General features: G+C 40.3%; 1 protein-coding gene across 3 annotated transcripts in view; it reads right to left on the reverse strand.

Moving 5' to 3' along the window:
* OPHN1 (oligophrenin 1) overlaps window positions 1-19397 on the reverse strand; it is a 578007-nt gene that overhangs the window by 63588 nt on the left and 495022 nt on the right. For 2 of the 3 annotated variants that reach the window (XM_058536059.1, XM_058536057.1), the window contains 3 exons: window positions 5056-5221; window positions 3940-3990; window positions 523-564 (listed from right to left, as the gene is read on the reverse strand). In XM_058536059.1, the coding sequence (XP_058392042.1) occupies window positions 531-564; window positions 3940-3990; window positions 5056-5221 (251 nt within the window). In that variant the 3' untranslated portion in view covers window positions 523-530. The remainder of the gene's footprint in view (window positions 1-522; window positions 565-3939; window positions 3991-5055; window positions 5222-19397) is intronic. The other variant, XM_058536058.1, reaches the window with a different exon arrangement.

The following is a 19397-nucleotide window of genomic DNA, read 5'->3' on the forward strand; positions in this document are numbered from 1 at the left end:
ACTAAGGATGAAGGTTCAGGGGGTAAGACTGAAATAGTGATTTAGTCTGAAGGAATGAAGTCCCTTTATAGATACTAAAATGGACTCTTGGTACCTGCTACAATACCAAAAGAAAGGTTATTGACCTTCTTATAGACTCAAAGGATGTCAGAGTTAGACGGTACCAAGCTTTTCATTTTACAGATTGGGAAATTGAGGTTCAGAGAAGGAAATGTACTTGCCCAAAATGTCACAGCCTAGGATTCCTAATGAACTGGATTCAAAGGCAGTTTGTAAAACTACACTGTAGTTTGGTTGGGAGAGAAAGAAAAGAAAGAGGAAGGAGACTTAAAAACACAGAGAATCTCAGAATCGGAAGGCAGTAATTTTAAGGGTCATGTAATTATAGGATAATGAACTGAGGCATGGACGTGAGTTCCCACTCTCTGGACCTACATGGTCTTCCATTCCTCAAAAACTCAGATCCCATAAAGAAGGCTTATTTGTAACAAGGTTCTGTACTCAGGGTTGGAGACTACATACCTGAGGCCTCAACTCTCATCTCCAGGAAGTCTGCCTTGAGAACTGTGGGTAAAGGAGGAAAGACATTTCACTAAGACTCTAGAAATTAGAACAGAAAAGGCAAAGCAATGGGACAGGTGACCCTTCCAGACCAGTGCCAAAGAGGCCATATGAAAAATGGGGAAGTGATTCCATCCAGATGTTTTGAAGCATCTAGCTCCATGCTTATTGGTTCGGCTACCTCTCTGGCAGAATTAGAGAGCCCGGTCTCCCAGACACAAAGACATCTTTCAGGTGACAGAACAATCCTTTGAGTGCCAGACTATGGGAGGCTATGGGAGCCCAGAGAAGTTGGCCCAAGACCAAAGACTACATTCTGTGATTATCTTTAATAGGGAGAAGGGCAAGGAGGAGGGGAAATGCCATGTGAAACATGAATCTTCCTTTGCCTTGAAGACCAAACCAGCTTTGCTCAGCCTCTTGATGTGCTTAGATCAGTCCCAAATCAGCCTTGTCTGGGGACAGCTGGAGGGAAGAGACAATCCTGGAGAATCAAGCCTCATAGGGTATGGTCAGAACATCCCAGACAACAGCTGGTCCCAGGGCTATATCCTCAGCATTGTTTTTCTCTTCTCTCTTAAATCTATTTACAGCTACTCCCTGAGTGATCTTATTCTCATCCATGGTTTCAATCACCACCAAATACTGAGGACGCTCCCAAAGGGCTACTATTCACATTGTAGTATATGTGAATGCCACTCCCTTCTCTTCTTCTTCTTTTTTTTTTTCTTGATGAGGAAGATTAGCCCTGAGCTAACACCTGTTGCCAATCTTCCTCTTTTTTCTTGAGGAAGAGTGGCCCTGAGCTAACATCTGTGCCAATCTTCCTCTATTTTGTGTGTGGGATGCTGCCACAGCATGGCTTGATGAGTCGTATAGGTCTGTGCCCAGGGTCTGAACCTGCGAACCCAGGCTGCCGAAGCAGAGCACGCTGAACTTAACCACTACACCACTGGGCAGCCCCTCATCCCTTCTCTTCTTGATGTACCATTTCTTATTTTCTTTTGAGTTTTTAATTTTTTTTAATTATTGTGGAAGGGAGATGAATGAGGGAATAAGGTCATTCAAATGTCAGGCTACAGTCAGGTGTACAAATGGGAAGCAAAAAAGTTAAACAGATCATCATTTTCATTAGAGATGAGAGAAGAGCTTGACAATAATGTCCACAAATGGGATTGACTGTGGCTAGTATGAGGATCTTGACCAGTGACCAGCATACAAATGCACTGATGCAAGAGGTGGTTACAAAGTCGGGGCCTAGACAGAAGGGGTGTTTTCCCTATGTGGCAGCTGGGTGGGAGGAATCTGTGGGTACCTAGGATGGCGGCTCATGACATACTGGAGGACAGGTGTACCCACCTTGGTCTTACTCATACTCTGGCCAAGATGGAATCTGGGGATAAGGAACAGGATTTAATCTAGGTTCTAGAGGCCTGGATATAGGGTATGTAGAATGGTGCTCCAGCCTGAAGTGCCTGCTTTGGCCATAGCCCCTTTATATTGTGGTTGGTCCAAGACTTCCCTGAGCACTGGCTGACAAATCCGATAGTGGTTACCAATCTTTCTACACTCTCAACACCAGTTTGGCTATAGTTGCCCTTATTGAAAGTCAGCCTGCCGTAAAGATTCTATTGGACTTTGTTCATGCCTCTTACATATTCCCTTTCAATGCCTTGGTTCCCTGTCCAAGGCTACAGATCATTTCCTCATATTTTTCATTGTATTTCCACTCCTCCTTCAAGCCCCAGCTCAGACATCATCTCCTCTAAAAAGCTCTCCTTTAGATACACCCAGTTCATTCTGTTAATTCTAGTTTACTTCATTCTATTTTCTTGGTACTTATTTCTCATGTGGCCTATCCTAGTAAGGAGAAAGGAGCGCCAGAAAGCAGGAAGTAGTCCTCCTCAGAGGTGGGTACTTTATTAAAAGTATTAAGGTGTCTCTCTTTCTCTCTATTTTTCTTTTTTTTTTTTTCTCAAGGTGGACATTTGATTAAGTCTGCTTTAAAAAAGTCCTATGTGAAAACTTTATCTTCATTCTATCAGTAAGACATATCTGGGGCCTTGATCTTACTTTTGTCTGTTATGGTAAAATAAATGGTAAATTATTGTCTAAGGAGAATTTGGCTCAGCCTAAGGTTCCCTGTGGCTGACTTCCAAGCACAACTACAGTGTCCTGCAGAAGCATGTCCTGGTGAGTCAGGTATCACAGTTTTGACTAGATGATGTCAAACCTACCCCAGCTCCACTGCTGGTAAAGGCAAATTGTTCTGCTTTTAACTGACCACCTAGAAGAGTCACACTCCTGTCACTCATCAAGAAGCACAATTTCAAACTCTCTGATAAGCAACATGGACTCACAGAAGTCCCTAAAGGCTAGGCAACCGTTCCTCCAGCTGTTATAGGCTAAAGGGTCCCAAATGCCAGGCCTTGGACAGTCTGTCTGTACCAGCACCTGAGGAATTTTAAAAATAAACTAACAGGAAGGAAGGGAGGAAGGAAGGGAGGGAGGAAGGGAGGGAGGGAGGGAGGAAGGAAGGAAATAAAACAACGACAACAAAAAGCAAATTTCCAGGCCCTACTCCTGGAGATTCTCTTTTAGTGGGTCTAGAGTGGAAGGCATGCACCTGTGTTTGTTTTTTTTTTTCCCTCAAATTTTTCCAGGTGATTTATATGTGCAGCCAGTTTGAGAACAACCACCTAAGTCTAACATTTACCTCTGAAATGAGAGCTATACTTATTCTAAGGCTGTTTACGTTAGAGTGTTTCATTCTATATATGCCTGTCAGTTGCCCTTTTAGAATATAATAGGGTCTAAATAAGTAACCTAACAAAAGACTCCTACACTGAGTGTAAAGTTTTTGCAATACTACATAGTATGTGAGTACTGTGTGTGTGTGCCTATGTGTGTGTATGAGAGAGAGAGAGAGAGAGAGAGAGGAGCAGAGAAAGAGATAGAAAAACAGAAAGGCAAAGAGACAACAGATACAGAGATAGACAAAGAAAGAGAGACATGGGGAGAGAGAAACAGAAAAAGGGTGAAACAAAGACATAGGGAGATAGATAGACAGAAACAGAGACATAAGTAGAAAAACACAGAGACAGAAAGAGACTAAGAATGACAGAGACACAGAAAGAAACAGAGTGTGAGAGAGACAAATAGAGAGATAGAGTGACAAAGACAGAGAGACACACAGGTACAGAGACAAAGACACAGGGTGAAAGACAGAGAGAGAGTTGGGGGAGAGAAGAGATAAACAGAGACAGAGACAGAGCTAGAGAGAAATAGAAGAAGAGATTGCATGAGAGCAAATGAGATGTTCATGACGCATTTACTAAAAAGTGATTTGGTTTCTCTTCTGTCACCTCTGTCTCTTACCTTCCTGTTTTCCGGGAAGCTGTTTCAAAGAACCTGGTCCTGGAAGCCACCCTGCAAATGGAAGCCAAGCAAGTCCCATGAGTTGCTCTGGAATATGTGTGAGAACCAATTGCCAATGGAAAGCACAAGAGAATATGAATCAGATGGGCCATCGATACCAGGCCCTGCCTTAGCTTGCAAAGGACCTGGATCTGAGGAGAAACCAAAGTATCAGAATGTAAAGTGACTCAGAAACTGTAGGCACCCCCAAGGCTCCGGCTGATACCCCTTGCTCCCTGTTGGTTCAGAATGGTCTAAGTATGTTGTCCAATTCAGGCTATTCCTGGGAGAAATAAGTAAAACAAGTCCTTGGTTTCAAAGTATAATTTTTGGCATTTTGTAAATACACTTAGTTAACTAATCAAAATGGTGGAGGCTTTGTTTTTCCTATTTTCCTCATTTTACAATTATGGAAAACAGGAGACACAAGAAAAAGAAACACTAGGAGGCAGTATACCGAGAGGGGTCCCAGGCACTGGCTGAGGAGAGGCCAACCAAGCTAGTTCTGGGCAAACAAGGCTGGTCCCTAAGAACTGCTATGTGGCCCCCACCTTAGCCACTTTATCCCTAGTTCCTTGGCTTGTGGCCCAGCTTCAGGAAGGCCTGCTGGATGTCACCTCAGCTCCTACCCTACAAGAGGCTCTCTGGAGAATCTGAGTCATTTTGAAAGATTATTAAAAATCATATCCTTGCTTTAAAAAAAAAGCCTCAAGGCACAAGTACAATGAACAAATCTGTTCACGAAATTACTTTGAAAACCAGTAGCAATAACAAGAAAACAAGAAAAATTTCCAGAGTCAAGGGTATATGAAAACAGAAAGTAATCTTATCACCCTACAGAGATCAGGGCAGCTAGGAAAAATGGGTCTCCTATCAGGACTGAGGTTCAAACTCTTCAGCTTTAGGGAATCTCTCAGTGTTGCATGGAACACTCCAAACAGGGCTGGGTCTGTGACATTCCCCTAGGACCCAGGGTTGTGCACTGTACACTCTTCACAACCATAATGGTGATCCTGAAAGCATTCCTGGTAACCTAAGATGGGCCTTAGGTCAAGGTTGAGGAACAATCCTACTTACACAGATGATGGGATTTCCCCTGCATTGCCAGCCACAATATCGGGCTTTGGTTCTGGCTTCTGAGGAGTAGCTGCCCGGCAGGGAGGGTCTGGAGGCCTCACTGGGGGACGGATGATGGTTGGCTTTTCACCTGGAGGCCGCACTTTGCTGAAACTATCAAAGTCTCCTGGAAGAGAGAACACCACCAAGAACTTGGATGGTTAGCCAACTAGCCAACGGAACACTACTGAGGAGCAGGCACCCCATATCAGAGTTACCTGGGCCACCTCCATTTGCCCCCATTTCTTTTTGGTCACTAAAACTCTGAATTATTTTTTTGTTTTGTAATTCTTCCAACAGCTGCCCTTTCGAAAGTCTATGTTTGAACCCCAGCTCTAGAACTTCATCTTTGTGTGACCTAGGGTACGTCACATCAGTTTGCTAAGGCTCAGTTTCCTCATCTATATAATCAAGACCAATAATACATTATCTTACAGACATATTGAGAGGATTTAATCAGGTGCTAATATGTTTAGTACAGTGCCTGGCACATAGTAGGTACTTAGTCAATGTTTGATGATGAATTTCAATTTGTTAAATTCATCATCACCAAAACTCAGGCCTTTTCACTTAGGCCTTGACTATCATAGCAGTCTGCTAACTAGTCTTCCTGCCTCTATGTCTCCAGTTTCTAGATCAGTCAATACAAAATAAATATACATAATTTTTTATAAAATGATTCTGGCAGTAGTATGGTGAAAGAGATGAATTTACACGTTGCTGGTGGCACTGTACACCGGGCTTATTCTATCTATATAGCCATCAAGAATTCTGGAACAATGTGGATTAAATGCAAAGTCATACACATATGAGATAGCTCATACTCATTGATCCAGTTGATCCATTTTATGGAACAGGCCCAAAGGAATTAACCCAAAAGAAAAAATAAAAACAATTGGCACAAAAACATGCTTCTTAACAGCAAAAAGTCAGACCCAATCACAAAGGCTAAGCAAACGATTCAATTCTTAAAAGCATTTAACCAATACATATTATGTATGAACTGACAAGGATTTGGGCCAGGTCAAAAAAACATATGCATATAAAATAATGTCAAGTGAAATAAAGTCCACCATAATGAACAGACACTTCTCCAAAGAAGATATACAGATGGCCAATAGGCACGTGAAAAGATGTTCAACATCATTAATCATCAGGGAAATTCAAATCAAAACAACACTAAGATATCACCTCATGCCCGTTAGAATGGCTATAATCACCAAGACAAAAAACAACAAATGTTGGAGAGGATGTGGAGAAACAGGAACCCTCATACACAGCTGGTGGGAATGCAAACTGGTGCAGCCTCTATGGAAAATGGTATGGAGATTCCTCAAAGAATTAAAAATAGAGATGCCCAATGATCCAGCCATCCCACTACTGGGAATCTATCCAACGAACTTGAAATCAACAATCCAAAGAGGCTTATGCACTCCTATGTTCATTGTAGCATTATTCACCATAGCCAAGAAATGGAAGCAACCTAAGTGTCCCTCGACTGACGAGTGGATCAAGAAAATGTGGTATATATATGCAATAGAATACTACTCAGCCATAAAAAAAGACAACATGGTCCCATTTACAACAACATGGATGGGCCTGGAGGGTATAATGTTAAGTGAAGTAAGCCAGAAGGAGAAAGACAAACACTGTATGATGTCACTCATATGTGGAATATAAACCAACACATGGACAGAGAAACTGTATTGTGGTTACCAGGGGCAATGGTGGTGGGGGGTGGGCACAAGGGGTGAAGGGAGCCATATATATGGTGATGGACAAACAAAAATGTACAACCCCAAATTTCACAATGTTAAAAACTATTAAAACATCAATAAATAAATTTAAAAAGTCCACCAAAAGTTCTCATGGCCTGATGAGCACCATAAGGAAACAGACTTATGTGCAACTATGCAAGGGTGTTAGATCTTGATAGTCATTCAATTTTTGTTAGCAAATCTTGATATTCATTAAGTTTTCTTCTACAAAATTTTTAAGGGAAATGTTAAAAATATTAACTTTAATCCATATAATACTGTTGTAATATTTACCCTAAGTATTTTTACAGTTTATCTTCTCCTTAAAGATCTTTCCAGTGGCTATAAAATGTACAGGATAAAGTTCAAACTCCTAAACATAAATTCAAGGCCCTCTGTGAGGTGGTCCCAAATTATCATCCCAGACACTAACTCTGGACTTTAATTACCAGCTCTACTCTAGTCAAATTGGTCTCCCCTCTCCCCTATCAAAGCAAGCCCTTGATTCTTATTTCTAGGTGAGACAGCATGGCATGGTGGAGAGTACAGAGAGTCTGGAGTTGGGTAGACCTGGTTTTGAGGCCTTGTTCTGTTACTTCCAAGCTGTGGGACCCTGGGCAGTTATTTCACCTCTTTGACTATGAAATTCTTCATCTGGGTAATGGATATAATAACCATTCCTCACAAGGTAGTTGTAAGGACTAAATTAGATGGCCTATAGAGAGTGCCTAGCATACCGCAGGGGTAAATAAGTGTTAGACTCTGTCCTGCTTCTTGCCTGATATATGCCTCTGTTCTCATGCCTTATCTGTATTGTAACCATCCCTCAACACTCAGCTCAAATCTCATCCTTCTGAACACCCCAGCTGGCACAGGTAATTTCCATCCATGTAAATGCTCATGAATTGCTTATATATTGTTGATGGGTTTTTTTAATTCCTCCAGCTAGCCATTCTGGTGAGGAAGACAGCTATGAAAAGAGATAATGATAATACAGTGTGATTGGTGTTCTAATGGAGGAATAAACCAAGTACTATCCATGTACACACATATAAATTCCATCTTCCCATCTAGACTATATCTTATATTTCTAGACATGCCATTCCCCTTAGCACCAGGCTGGGAACACAGAATTGCAGCTGAAAAAAAGACCAAAATTATTATAATAATCTGATTTTTCTAACATACTTTATACCATTCAAAGCACTCTCCCAGATAACTATTTGATGTTCACAATAAGTTTGGGAGGGAAGAATAGATGGGTTTTATCTTCTCCATTTTACATAAAAGGAACCGAGGTTCAGAAAGGTGAACTGACTCACCCACAACCACATAGTTAGGTAAGTGGTAGAGTGAGGATTGAAACCCATATCTCCCATTTCTGCATCCACTGTTCTTCCCAGTGTCTGCTGTTTTGTTGTTATTAGTAGTAATATAAAAAAATTATAAATGATAATAATAATGGTAATAAAGTAATTGGTAAAAAATTTCAGCTACCTTTTTATTGAATACCTGCTCTGTTCCAGGTACGGTGATACTATACTCAGTACTTTATGCATATATTCTCATTTAACATTGGCCATAACTCTGCAAGGTAGAAAGTGTTATCCCTGTTCTATAGTTGAGGAAACAGAGATGCAGAGATGAGAATTATCCTCACAGTTAATTGGCAATAGATTCAGGTCCATCTGATTTCCGAAGCCCATGTAGTCCCAAGTACCGGTGGTTTTCAACCCTGGGTACACATTTGGAACATTCAAGTCGTACAGAACCTGGGCCCTATCCCCATAGATCCTAGTTTGATTGAATGGGGTAGTAGCTGGGTATGGGTATTTTTAAAAGCTTCCAAGGTGATGCAATGCGTAGCCAGAGTTGAGAACCACTGTGCTCACTGCAGATCACAGATTACAAGAGCTGACAATGCTGTTCCATTTCTACTGGTTACTGGAGGGAGTATTGGACAGGAAGCATATGCTACAGTCAGAGCCAGAAAATATTTCTACCTGAAGCTGTGTCCATCCTAGGGCTACCACTTCCCTTGATGAGAGAACTAGATGACACTCCCTGAAATATGAACCCCCTTCCTTCCCAAGTTACAGCCACATCCAAATGGACATCAACTCAAGGCCTTGCAAAACAAACATCACTAGCCTTGTGTGCTCCTAGGCTCTTTCTTGGGAGCTCCAACTTGATGATTCATTACAAGTCAAACTTTGAAGTAGCAGCAAAGGGCTTTCTTGGTTGAAAGACCCCAATCTTGTTCTCTCCTGCCTCTAATTTGCCACAATGTCAAACTGAGGAGGCAGGGATAGAAGAGTAATATAACTGGGAGTCAAGAGACCTAGTTCCAGTCTTAAGACTAAAACTAACTTGCTGTGTGACCTTGGGCAGATCACTTCCCTAGCTGTACAATGTAGACTTGGACTGTTTTCCAGATCAATGGGTCCATGATATAGTCTATAGACCTATGTCTCTTCCTGCTGACTTTTATATGCTGATTTTGACTCTGGAAGCCAGTTCTCATCATGTACCTAACTAGCTTGAAAAAAATCTCTCGATAGATAGACGATAGATAGATTTAGAGTTAGATTTGGACTTAGATTTAGCTCCCTGTTGCCTGTAAAATAAACGCACACACTTTTAACCTGGAATTCACTATCCTCCTCTATTTGGCTTCAAATGGTCTTTCTGATCTATCTTTCCACTATTCCTCTCTTCACATATCCTACAGTCCCAACAAACAGTATTATTTGTTGTTCCCTGTACATATCTTACAATGAATCATCTCTTTCCCAGATGCCATTTACCCTATTCCCACATGCCCAAATTTGCATCATCCATCAAGACTCAGCTTAAGTGCCATATCTGTTAGGAAGCCTAAGATGCTCCAAGTTCCTTTCTATGGCTCTTGAGGCATTAATTGTCTTGTACTTTGAATCAGGTCTCTTTGTTTTGGTGGCTCTATCTCCCCTATTAGAATGGGAGCAACTTGAGAGCAAGATCCAGTTGAGATCCATCTTTGTATTCACCAGAGGCCCAAGTAAATGGCTTTGCATGTAACTGGTATTCAATAAATATTTATTGAATAGAGAACAATGTAGTTCAGTCCATTAGAAGGACAATGGAAAAAGCTTTCCCTTTTTAAGTCCCCAGCTGTGCCATCTGTAACACACACAAACATGATATACCCAAATTTCAGGGCTATTCTGAAACCTAAGCGAAAGGTGTTCAATATACTGGGTGTTTTTTGAGAGCTTTTGTGCCCAGCCTTATGCTCTCACAAGAAATGCACACAGATGATCTGACATAGACTTCGTCCTCCAGGGGCTTAAAACTAGTTGGAAAATTAAGTCATACTCAAAGGAAATAAGTATGAGTACCGTAACTTAGCATTCACATTAGAGAGCCAAAAGTTGGGGGGTGCGGGGGTGAAAGAAGTAAGGTAAGGGAGACTTCCCTGGAGCAGGATTGTCAGAAGGCTTTGTGGAGGGAATAGAACTTAAGCCGGACCTTGAGGGATGGCTAAGATTCCTTCCTTGCCCCTTCCGCTCAACAATGGTCCTCCTCTTTCTGGGTGTTTGGTATGGTCAGAGACAGGTTGAGGATAGAAAAAGTAGCTCTGAGCTTTTTTTATGACATATACATTTGAGGTTTAAAGCTTCTCATAGGCTGGAGAATCTAGAATAGTAGACATCTACCATCTTCCATGCCTGCCATTTACTGAGAGGTTGTTACCCACCCAGTAGCACTATCATTTTTTGAACTTCTATTGTATTACCAGACGCTCTGTATACCAAATCTTACTTGATCCCCACAAAAAACTTGCCTGCAATGTAGGCATTGTCCCCACTTACAGTTGAGAAAACTGGCTCAAAAAAGTGAAGTTTACCTAACTAAGATCATGTGGCTAGTAATTAGCCTCTATAAAAGCAAAACAACTGCTACCATTTACTGAGTATTCATTAAGTGCAAAGCACATAGATATCTTATTTCATTGTTACAGTGATCCTAATGGGCACAATTATTACCTTCATTTTACAAATGAGAAAACTAAAGCTCAGAGAGCTTGTGATTTGCCTAAGGTCTCACAGCTAGGATGAGGCAGAGCCAAGATTCAAATTCACATCTGGGAGACTCTGGAGCCTAAGTCACATCTGAGACTCCACAAAGTCTTTTGAGCCTATGGTCTTTCTACCAAACTGTACTTCCTCTTAATTTCTGTTTTTTTCTATTTATAGTAAACTTTACTGTGAGAATTATTTCAGACATGGTAGCTCTTGCTGCTAATTTAACCAAATGCTATATTTTTTTCACTGAATCAAACTTTCTTATTACTATTTCTGGAAATTTTTATCCTATAATATATCAGACTCTTTGGAAGTAGAAGTTACTTAACTTCATAAAATTATTCATATGAAATCTGAAGTTATCCATATTATTATTCATAATAATAATTTCCATAAGCCTTTTTCAATCAAACATTAAAGAATGTTTTTTTCTTTTATAGCTTCTTGTTTATAATAATGCTCAACACAAAACTTCAAGAAGTCTAGAATACTTTAAGGAGAAAAATAAAGATTACTTATAATTCCACCAGACTTTTAAATATATATGCATCACATATGTGTTTTTTTATTATTATTTTATTGAGGTCATAATAGTTTATAACATTGTGTAATTTCAGGTGTACATTATTATTTGTCAGTCACCATATATATGTGTCCCTTTTTACCCCTTATGCCTACCCCCCAACCCCCTTCCCCTCTGTTAACCACTAATCTGTTCTCTTTGTCTATGTGTTTCTTTATCCACCACATGTGAGTGAAATCATGTGGTGTTTGTCTTTCTCTGTCTGGCTTATTTTGCTTAACATAATACTCTCAAGGACCATCCATGTCGTTGCAAATGGGACAATTTTGCCTTTTTTATGGCTGAGTAGTATTCCATTGTATATATATACCACATCTTCTTTATCCATTCATAAGTTGACGGGCACTTGGTTTGCTTCCGCGTGTTGGCTATTGTGAATAATGCTGCGATGAACATAGGGGTGCATAGGTCCCTTTGAATTGTTGATTTCAAGTTCTTTAGATAAATATCCAGTAGTGGGATAGCTGGATTGTATGGTATTTCTATTTTAACTTTTTGAAAAAATCTGCATACTGTTTTCCACAGTGACTGCACCAGTTTGCATTCCCACCAGCAGTGTATGAGGGTTCCCTTTTCTCCACATCCTTTCCAACATTTGTTATTTTTTGTCTTGGTAATTATAACCATTGTAACAGGTGTAAGGTGATATCTCATTGTAGTTTTGATTTGCATTTCCCAAATGATTAGTGATGTTGAACATCTTTTCATGTGCCTATTGGCCATCTGTAAATTTTCTTCGGAAAACTGTTGGTTCAGATCCTCTGCCCATTTTTTTTGTGTGTGAGGAGATCAGCCTTGTGCTAACATCTGCCAATCCTCCTCCCCTTTTTTTTTCTTTGCTGAGGAAGACCAGCCCTGGGCCAACATCCACACCCATCTTCTTCCACCCTTTATGGGATGCTGCCACAGCATGGCCCGCCAAGCAGTGCATCGGTGCGTGCCCAGGATCCAAACTGGCGAACCACAGGCCGCTGCAGCAGAGCACGCACACCCAACTACTTGTGCCACCGGGCCGGCTCCTACTCTGCCCATTTTTTGATCGGGTTGTTTGAATTTTTGTTGTTGAGTTGTATGAGTTCTTTATATATTTTGGACATTAACCTCTTGTCAGATATATAATTTGCAAATATCTTCTCCCAGTTGGTGGGTGGCCTTTTGTTTTGTTCCTAGTTTCCTTTGCCTTTCAGAAGCTCGTTAGTCTGATGTAATCTCATTTGTTTATTTTTTCTTTTGTTTCCCTTGCCTGAGTAGGAATGGTACTAGAAAAGATGCTTCTAAGAGCTTTGTCAAAGAGAGTATTGCCTATATTTTCTTCCAGGAGTTTTTTGGTTTCATGTCTTACCTTCAAATCTTTAATCCATTTTTAGTTAATATTTGTGTATGGCATAAGATAATGGTCTACTTTAATTCTCTTGCATGTGGCTGTCCAGTTTTCCCAACACCATTTATTGAAGAGATTTTCCTTTCTCCATTGTATGTTCTTGGTTCCTTTGACAAAGTTTAGCTGTCTAGAGATGTGTGGTTTTATTTCTGGGCTTTCAATTCTGTTCCATTGATCTGTGTGTCTGTTTTTGTACCAGTACCGTGCTGTTTTGATTACTATCGCTTTGTGGTATATTTTGAAGTCAGGGATTGTGATGCCTCCAGCTTTGTTCTTTGTTCTCAGGATTGTTTTAGCTATTTGGGGTCTTTTGTTGCTCCATATGAATTTTAGGGTTCTTTGTTTTATTTCCGTGAAGAATGTTATTGGGATTCTAACTGGGATTGTACTGAATCTGTAGATTGCTTTAGGTAATATGGATATTTTAACTATGTTTATTCTTCCAATCCATGTGCATGGAATATCATTCTATTTCTTTACATCATCATCGATTCATTTCAATAATATATATATATATTTTTTTTGTGAGGAGGACTAGCCCTAAGCTAACATCTGATGCCAATCCTCCTCTTTTTTGCTGAGGAAGATTTGCCCTGGGCTAACATCCATGCTCATCTTCCTCTACTTTATATGCGACGCCGCCACAGCATGGCTTAACAAGCGGTGCATCGGTGCACATCCAGGATCTCAACCTACAACCTCCGGGCCACTGAGGCGGAGCGCACGCACTTAACTCCTGCGCCACTGGGCCGGCCCCCTCTTTCAATAATATCTTATAGTTTTCATTGTATAGGTCTTTCACCTCCTTGGTTAAATTTACTCCTAGATATTATATTCTTTTTGTTGCAATTGTAAATGGGATTGTCTTCTTGAGCTCTCTTTCTGTTAGTTCGTTATTAGAGTATAGAAATGCAACTGATTTTTGTATGCTGATTTTGTACCCTGCAACTTTGCTGTAGTTGTTGATTATTTCTAATAGTTTTCCAATGGATTCTTTAGGGTTTTCCATATATAGCATCATGTCGTCGGCAAAAAGCGTGAGTTTCACTTCTTCCTTGCCAATTTGGATACCTTTTCTTTCTTTTTTTTTGCCTAATTGCTCTGGCCAAAACCTCCAGTACTATGTTGAATAAGCATGGTGAGAGTGGGCACCCTTGTCTCGTTCCTATTCTCAGAGGGATGGCTTTTAGTTTTTCACCGTTGAGTATGATGTTGGCTGTGGGTTTGTCATATATGGCTTTTATTATTTTGAGGTACTTTCCTTCTAGACCCATTTTTTGGAGAGTTTTTATCATAAAAAGATGTTGGATCTTGTGAAATGCTTTCTCTGCATCTATTGAGATGATCATGTGATTTTTATTCCTCATTTTATTGATGTGGTGTATCACATTGATTGATTGCAGATGTTGAACCATCCCTGTGTCCCTGGTATAAATCCCACTTCATCATGGTGTATGAGCCTTTTAATGTACTGATGTATTTGGTTTGCCAATATTTTATTGAGGATTTTTGCATCTATCTTCATCAGCGATATTGGCCTGTAATTTTTCTTCACTGTGTTGTCCTTTTCTGGCTTGGGGATCAGGGTGATGTTGCCTTCATAGAATGAGTTAGGAAGTGTTCCGTCTTCTTCAATTTTTGCAAAAGTTTGAGAAGGATTGGTCTTAAAACTTCTTTGTGTGTCTGGTAGAATTCTCCAGAGAAGCCATCTGGTACTGGACTTTTGTTTTTTGGGAGGTTTTTGATTACTGTTTCAATCTCTTTACTTGTGATTGGTGTATTCAGATTCTCTATTTCTTCTTGATTTGGTTTTGTGAGGTTGTATGAGTCTAAGAATTGATTCATTTCTTCCAGATTGTCCAATTTGTTGGCATATAGTTTTTCATACTATTCTCTTATAATCTTTTGTATTTCTGTGGTATCTGTTGTAATTTCTCCTCTTTCATTTTTAATTTTATTTATTTGAGCCTTCTCTCTTTTTTTCTTAGTGAGTCTGGCTAAAGGTTTGTCAATTTTGTTTATCTTCTCAAAGAACCAGCTCTTAGTTTCATTGATCCTTTCTACTGTTTTTTTGGTTTCAATTTCATTTATTTCTGCTCTAATTTTTATTATTTTCCTCCTTCTGCTGATTTTGCACTTTGTTCTTCTTTTTGGTTCTGTTAGGTGTAGTTTAAGATTGCTTATTTGACATTTTTCTTGTTTGTCAAGTTGCGCCTGTATTTGTATGAATTTCCCTATTAGGATCACTTTTGCTGCATCTCCTATGAGTTGGTATGATGTATTTTCATTTTCATTTGTCTCCAGACATTTTTGGATTTCCCCTTTAATTTCTTCATTGATCCATTGGTTGTTCCATAGCATGTTGTGTAGTATCCACATATTTGTCACTTTCCCAGCCTTTTTCTTGTGCTTCATTTCTAGTTTCATAACATTATGGTCGGAAAACATGCTTGATATGATTTCAACCTTCTTAAATTTATTGAGGATTGCGTTGTTTCCCAACATATGGTTTATCTTTGAGAATGTTCCATGTGCACATGAGAAGAATGTGTATTTTGCTGTTTTTGGATGGAGTGTTCTATATATATCTATTAAGTCCATCTGCTCTAGTTTTTCATTTAATTCCACTATTTCTTTGTTGAATTTCTATTTGATCTATCCTTTGATGTAAATGGGGTGTTGAGGCCCCCTACTATTATTGTGTTGCTGTTAATTTCTCCTTTTAGGTCTGTTAATAGTTGCTTTATGTACTTTGGTGCTCCTGTGTTAGGTGCATATATATTTATCAGTGTTATGTCCTCTTGGTGTAGTGTCCCTTTTATCATTATTTACTGCCGCGGTTTGTCTTTAAGTGCCTTTTTTTATCTTGAAGTCCACTTTGATATGAGTATGGCAATACCTGCTTTCTTTTCTTTGCCATTAGCTTGGAGTATTGTCTTCCATCCCTTCACTCTGACCCTGTTTTTGTCTTTAGAGCTGAGATGTGTTTCCTGGAGGCAGCATATTGTTGAGTCTTGTTTTTTAATCCAGGCAGCCACTCTGTGTCTTTTGATTGGAGAATTCAATCCATTTATATTTAGAGTGATTATTGATATATGAGGGCTTAATACAGCCATTTTATCCCTTGTTTTCTGGTTGTGCTGTATTTCTCTTGTTTCTTCTCCTGTGTATTTTTGACTGCCATTTCAGTTTAGTGATTTTCTATGATGGTTTTCTCAGTATTTATGATTTGTGTCTCTGTTATTCTTTGTTTAGTGATTACCATGAGGTTTGTATAAAAGAGCTCATAGATGAGATAGTCCACTTACTGATAGCCTCTTATCTCCTTAGCCCAAGCAGTTTCCATCCCTTTCCTCTTCCCTGTCTAAGTAATTGTTGTCACAATTTATTCTGTTTTGTGTTGTGAGTTTGTGATTAAAATGAAGTGATTATAGTTATTTTTGATGCTTTCTTTCCCTTTATCTTTAATGTTATAATTGTTTGCTAACCTGTTTTGATATAGAGCTGGAATTTTCTGACTTTGTCTGTCTATTCATCTCCTTGCTCAAGTCTTTGTAAACCCTTTCTTCTTTTTTTCAGGTATGAGGGCTTTCTTGATCATTTCTTGTAGGGGGAGTCTTGTGGCGATGAACTCCCTCAGCTTTTGTTTAGCTGGGAAAGTTTTTATTTCTCCATTGTTTCTGAAGGATAATTTTGCTGGATAGAGCATTCTTGGCTGAAAGTTTTTGTATTTCAGTATTGTCAATATATCATTCCACTCTCTCCTTGCCTATAAGGTTTCTGCTGAGCAATCTGCCGAAAGCCTGATAGAGGTTCCTTTGTAGGTTGTTCTCTTCTGCCTTGCTGACCTGACCTTAATATTTTTCTTTGTCATTGACTTTTGCCAGTTTTACTAATATATGCCTTGGAGAAGGTCTTTTTACATTGATGCACTTAGGAGTTATACTAGCTTCATTTACATGTAATTCAAGCTCCTTCCCCAGGTTTGGGAAGTTCTCATCTATTATTTTTTTGAACAAGCTCTCTACTCCTTTCTCATTCTCTTCTACCTCTGGAATACCTACAATCATTATGTTGCATTTCTTAATTGAGTTGGATATTTCTTGGAGAATTTCTTCTTAGTCTCAGTTCTCTCTCCTCCTCCACCTGAAGCATTTTTATATTACTGTCTTCTAAATTACTAATTCTGTCCTCCATAATATCAGCTCTGATTTTTAAGGATGCTAGATTTTTTTTGTCTCATTCATTGTGTTCTTCATCTCCAACATTTGTTATTTTTATAGTTCAATCTCTTGTGAAGAATTCCCTCTCCTCATTAATTTTATTCCTGAGTTCATTGAACTGTCTTTCTGAGTTTTCTTGTAACGCGTTGAGTTTCTTTATGATAACAAGTTTGCATTCTCTGTCATTTAGATTGTAAATTTTTGTGACTTCAGGATTGGTTTCTGGATACTTGTCATTTTCCTTCTGGTCTGGTGTGTTAATGTATTTCTTCATGTTGTTTGATGGGGTGGACCTGTGCTGTCTCATAGTGGTAGTATCTGGTCGCAGATTCCACCTGCCACCACCGGGGGAGTGGCAGGAGCTGTGTTTTCTGAGCGTGCAGCAACCCCTGGCAGTTGTGCCTGTCCACTGGAAGTTGTGCTGATAGGACTCTCTGTGTCTGGCTGCCGCTGCTTTCTACACAGACACAGGTGCAGGCACTCTGGCAGGGATCCCCTGTCCTGGCCGACCAGCCAAGCTGATGCACCAGGCTGGATGGGGAGGAAGGAGGTGCCTTCTTTCCTGCCTGTGCTCCCACTCTGCACTCACCGGCTGCCCACCTGGACTGCTTGGCTTGGTGGGGGCACCCCCATGGTGGGTCAGCTACCCCAGTGTGGAGTGTTCCCATGGGCTAGGAAGCAACTCTTTGAGTGAAAGCGTTCCCTGCAGAGGGCTGCCTTTCCCCCTTCTCTTCTCAGAGTCACACATTGTCCACCATGCGAGGTCCCATGCCCTAGATTGTTGCTGCTGGGGAGGGAGAGAAGATCCACTTACCTCGTTCCACTGCCTCCCGGGGGATCCAGCACATCCACCTTCAGAGGTATGGCTGTGTGGATCTCTCAGACATCCATTGTGTTATGTGGATGTCGTCTATCAGTTAATGAATGTCTTTTTCATTGTATATCAGGAGGGAGAGCCTAGGGGAACAGCTTACTCTGCCATGTGGCTGACATCCCTCCCCTCTTAATTTCTTTTAACCTTGGTCCACAATCTGACTTTTACCACAAATTTGATCTCTCTCTTTAGCCCAACCGGTTCCCTCCCTCTCCATTCTCTGTCGAATGACCATAACCAAAGAATATTAGCATCTGTAGATTTCTTAGGACCTGATGGCCATCAGTCTTCAACCTTAAGCAACTTTTTGCCACCTTTCCTTTTATCCATCTGCACCCAACCTGAGGGCACAAAGGAGAGGTTGTTTGCCCTTGTAGATTCCCCCAGTCTTCTAGAATTATCTCTTTCTTTCTATGACACTCTCCCATGCTCACCCTAAAGCCTCTCTTCTCCTTTAGCCACGAATCACCCTTGTGGATCAATCTGGAGTTAGGCTCCAGGAAAAGCAGAGAATTAAAACCAAACACAGTAGATTATTCAAGCATAATAAGTCCTAACAAGAAAATGTAAGTAATGATCAGCACAGCCCACTACTGCAAGAACAAATCTGTTCCTAATACTTCTAGAGCAGATGCAAATGCCACTCATAGCATTAGTCACCCCAGTGGAGAATTGATGGCCTTGTGGTTGAGCAAGGCCTTACAAGTACCCTTTCTAAAAGCCCAAGAGCATGCCACCAGCATGAAGTCTTTCTCTTCAGTCAAGATAGAGGAAGAGTTAAGAAGGGCTCCTAAACTCATATGTCATAGGGTCCCAGTGTGTATGTATTCTCAGATCCTCAAGCAGAGTGAAGGTCTCCTTGCCTCATGCTCCTAGTGGAATTTATTCTCACCTCTGCTAGAACACGAATCACACTTGACCGGGACTGGTTGCTTACATGTCAGCCTCAACATGAACCTTTGGAGGGCAGGGACCGTGGCCTTTCATCTTTGTCTCTCCCGTTGCATAGCACTATGCCTGAATAAATGAGCAAATACACGTAAGCAGACGTCCTCCACCTCCATTCCCCAAAGGAAAGTACCTTTGTAGAAGATACACAAATGCCCTTTCCAAAGCCAGGACTTGTAAGAGGCAGTAACATCAAAGGAAGGCAGGAAATTGGGCTTGTATAACTTTGCTCCCCACAAAGTGAACACTTCTTTGAAAACAGAAAAGGGCAGGTAGCTAAAGCTGCTTAAAAAATAAGAATGTGGTACCCAAGAAGCCTAGGTTCAAGTCCCATTTCAATATCTTATAACCTGGGTGACTTTGGGCAAGTTGTTTCACTTCTCTGAGTTTCACTTGTTTCACTTCTCTGAGCTTCACTTTCTCCATCTGTGAAATAGGGAGAATAAAACCTATCTCACAGGCCTATCACA

The sequence above is a fragment of the Diceros bicornis genome, chromosome X (genome assembly GCF_020826845.1).
Source record: "Diceros bicornis minor isolate mBicDic1 chromosome X, mDicBic1.mat.cur, whole genome shotgun sequence".
Taxonomy (NCBI): Eukaryota; Metazoa; Chordata; class Mammalia; order Perissodactyla; family Rhinocerotidae; genus Diceros; species Diceros bicornis.